Source organism: Eurytemora carolleeae, unplaced genomic scaffold, assembly GCF_000591075.1.
Source record: "Eurytemora carolleeae unplaced genomic scaffold, Eaff_2.0 scaffold28, whole genome shotgun sequence".
Classification (NCBI taxonomy): Eukaryota; Metazoa; Arthropoda; class Copepoda; order Calanoida; family Temoridae; genus Eurytemora; species Eurytemora carolleeae.
Genome location: NW_019396147.1, coordinates 469,019 through 472,864, shown reverse-complemented (window position 1 = coordinate 472,864; position 3,846 = coordinate 469,019). Strand labels below are relative to the sequence as shown.

Below are 3,846 nucleotides of genomic sequence, written 5' to 3'. Positions count from 1 at the left end.
ATCAGAGAAAAGGAGTTACGGAGAATTATTACGTAACTATCGGTAATCAGCAGTTTTTTAAATTTAAAATTATTTACGTGACGGAAAGCAAAACATATTTCCAGTTACAACCGTATTTTGGGTTTACGTGCAAACATTAATTTATCTAAAACGTGAAATTTATTAAATCAAGGTTTTTACTGGTAAATATATCGTAATTAGTTGAATGCCGCTTACCGCTGAATGATGATAGACAAAAAGGGATTTCAAGATTTTAACTGTGTTTAAAATTTAACGCGTCGATTTCGGCGATTTAAATATTTAACCACAGGGTTAAATATTTAAGTTCAGGTTTAAATTAAGTCAGAAGTGGCATTTAACCATGAACTTAACATTTAAGTCAAAACTTTTTGTTCTTTAGTTTTAGACTCAGTTCAGGTTAATCCTATCTTACAATCAATTATATTAAACTTAGAAAACTTACTTACGTTTTAAAAGTACCACACAAGGTCAACTCATCTTCGTCATTCTGAGTTAGTCCCATCTTTATTTTTTGGATTCTGAAAATATAAATTTCACAGCCGAGAGGTTTTATTTAAAAAAAGTGGTTTAAAATGAGAAGTTTTGTTAAATGTTTTAAATGAAGGTATTGAGTTCAGTCCCAAATGCGAGGTTGGATAGTTGAATGGATCTGTGATGAAGTTTGGTGTTAGTAGAACGAAGAATTTTTATCAGGATAAAAGAGTTCTAGGTTTCCCCTGATATCCGTCATTGTCTTCTCCTACCAATCCAGGATTCATCCGACACATTAAACCTGAACAAACAACCATGAGGGGGAAGTTATTTTTACGTAATTATTGACAATCCCCTCCACCTAAACCATTTTTCAAAGTTTTCTTTTTTTTGAAAACCAAAAAGGCCGAATTCATTAACAATTAAAAGGCTTGATTTTGTTTATTTTGTTTAGTTTGTTTTCATTTATTATTATGTTTTATTCAAAGACGCTTTTTACAGGGAACTCAGTTACAACCAGACATGAGAAGAATGGACAGTGGGCACTGAGCGCCAGGTTTGAGCACAAATTAAAAGATTTACAATTTAGGATAGTTTACCGTGTCTAGAGAAACAGATGATTAACCGTACTTTGTTACACCTCACAACTGTAAACAATTAGACTAGCCCTAATGGATATTTAATAATAAAAAGAAAAATTATTTACATTAGTTTAGAGGAGCTCTTGGATGTTCTTCATCAGAACAGTCTTCTCAGGCCATTTCTCCTTCCTAATTATAATATTATTAACTAGCGTTTCTCGTTAAATTTTGAAGACTCTTTGGAAAAAAGATTTCGTATATTAAAAATAAAATTTAATTTTTGTCTTGGGTTCCCTCAGAAAATGTCAGGCAATATCGTTCAGCCGTTTGGCTATAGCTAACATTGTATATATAGATATATGAGAGAAGAGCTTTATTATATGATAGAATAAACAAGGAAATTGATGAAACCCTCTAGGGTAATTACTTGGACGGAACGAGAGAAATTCCGACCAAAAGTTTATATCAAGGCCATCCAAGTATGAAGAAGAAATATTTTTACCTCTATCGCATACACCCCCCCCCCCCCCCTATATGTGCATTATACAGGACATTATGTACATAGTACAGGACGGTATGTACATAATGTACGTATATAAGTCATGTATAATGTATGTCTCTCACCTGGGTGGTCCCTTCTCCTTCCCATTCCACACAAGATGAACGTTGTTCCCAATCTAAATATATATACAGTAAAATCATGAGTTTCAGGGATACAATATATAAAGGGGGGCACGTCAGATTCAGGTACTCTTTAAACCTTTATCTGATCAATAATGTGGAATATAGCTTAGTTTAAATAGATCAACCCGTACCAATTTCCTACATTGTATCCGCAACAAAAATGTTCAAATTACATTCAGAGTAATTCCAAAATTGATATTAATCAATCTAAAAAAGAAAATCCACTTTATAGAAAGAAAGTCGCAGCTAGCATCCTCTTAGAGGAGTTTCTGTATTATAGTTGTCTTTAAACCAAACTAATAAATTCAATTCAAATTCAATATTCTCCAATACCTTGACTGAGATGTTGAACGCCTGTCTCCTGGGTTTCTCCTGGTTGAGTTCAACACTAGCTCCAGGGAACTCTTCAAGAAGAAAACTAACATATTCGTTAGCTTTCTTCTTATACACTTGTCAAGAGGTACAGTGCTCAATACTAATACTCTCAACCTTCCCTCCTCTCTCCTCAGAGCTACCAACTCCTTCATTAACTTTAGAACTAGCACCTTTCCCTTTAACCTTGGTTCCAATCCGCTTCCCCTTCTTAGAGCTGGTGGGGGCATCATCCTCGGATTCTGCCTTACGCTTCTTTGGTGGCATATTGATCTAGTTTATCTGAAAAAAATTACTGAAGTATTAACCTTTTGACCTTAAATTCTAGAATGTATTGTCTCGGTCGTTCTAGACAGGCATGGTTTATATTCATAAGTCTTGGTATAGAAAATGTGCGCAGAAAGAAATAAGAACATTGGTTCGAGGAATATTAACAGGAACCTGAACGTTAGAACATAAATATGGAGCATAATTCTACTAAGGCAATCTTTATGTATGAATTCATATCAACCCTAGACCGTACCATCCTCCGCCCCCTCATTTGTGTAGATGTAATATTATATAGTAAATATTAAATTGACAAGCAAAAGAAAGTCAACGCAAAAAATTAATCTCATTTTCTTATTGTTATTAAAACACTATGTCAGTAAAATATTGCGTAAGACAAGATTCGGCGGGCAATTTAAGTATGAAATCTTTGCCGCGTTTGCTTTACAACATTTTCCGTTCCTAAAAAATGGGGTGGTGTATTTTTCGACCTACGGAAATCCGCTTTACTCCACTTCTGACCTTCGCCAAATCCGCTATACTACACATCAGATCGACCTACTTGCACGTGGTTTTACATCTGCTATATGGACTTGTGGCCGGGGTCTCTAACCTGTCCTAGCCGCGGCGCTCGACCCCTAAGCCAGTCTATAACAACAGCGCTCAACCCAGAAATTGTCTTAACCTAGCCTAAACCTTAAATAATACAAAAATAAATAGCTGGCGTAGGTCAGATATTGTAGGTCGGAAGTTCAGTAGGGGGGATGTTACGTAAAGACGATGTAACATGCCATTATTTCGAATATAAAACAGCCCGTTCTCTCCATAATAATGTTTTAACAATGGTCGTGTTGTTCACGTACTTTGGGGGACGATAGTTTGGCCGCTAGATGTCTCTCGTAAGAACTATCTATCTATCAGATAAGAATTTTGCGTGAGACACCTAGCGGCCAAACTATCGTCCCCCAAAGTACTTGAACAACACGGCCACTGTTTAAACATTATTATGGACAGAACGGGCTCTGGACTGTAGATTAGAATGTAGATAGCTTAGTCGTGTAGTTCGACACGTACTTTAAGGGGACGATATCTTGGCCGCCAGATGTCTCACGCTAAATTCTTGCCTGATAATCATTTTACCGTACTCACCGTACGACCAATATGGAGACGTCTTAAGTTGTCGGCCAATGTAGTTTATGAAAGGAACGACCCAAGATAATTATTTTCACACACTTATTTGCTATTTATGAATAATCAAAAGAAAAGACGATTTTTAATTCCTATGTTTACTCGGGCACCCTGCGTCAAGGAGGGAGGGAAGGCAGCCTCCCCCGCACAGCTTCCGAACCTCCCCCAAACGGTGCTCAGGTAATGATCTTCCATTTATCATGTCAATTTATAAACATAACAGTAATTCGATAATTTAAACAAGCTAGTCAATCTATAGTAT

The 3,846-nt window shown here is 36.2% G+C and overlaps 1 protein-coding gene across 1 annotated transcript; it reads right to left on the bottom strand.

Annotated features, from left to right (window-relative positions):
• Window positions 1–1,204: 1,204 nt before the first annotated feature.
• LOC111696365 (uncharacterized) lies at window positions 1,205–2,396 on the bottom strand. Its single transcript, XM_023465956.1, has 4 exons — window positions 2,240–2,396; window positions 2,091–2,161; window positions 1,698–1,750; window positions 1,205–1,262 (listed from the first exon to the last, which is right to left on the bottom strand). Exons 1-4 carry the CDS (start codon window positions 2,394–2,396, stop codon window positions 1,205–1,207), a joined length of 339 nt encoding a protein of 112 aa, XP_023321724.1.
• Between the last annotated feature and the right edge of the window lie 1,450 nt (window positions 2,397–3,846).

What these genes read in the sequence shown, in the direction of transcription:
- LOC111696365 (XM_023465956.1), bottom strand. Translation starts at nt 2,396, where the DNA reads ATGCCACCAAAGAAGCGTAAGGCAGAATCCGAGGATGATGCCCCCACC. An exon ending in GAGAGGAGGGAAGGTTGAGA is followed by an intron (nt 2,162 to 2,239) that starts GTATTAGTATTG and finishes TTCTTCTTGAAG; the next exon opens with AGTTCCCTGGAGCTAGTGTT. An exon ending in AAGGAGAAGGGACCACCCAG is followed by an intron (nt 1,263 to 1,697) that starts GTGAGAGACATA and finishes TATTATAATTAG; the next exon opens with GAAGGAGAAATGGCCTGAGA.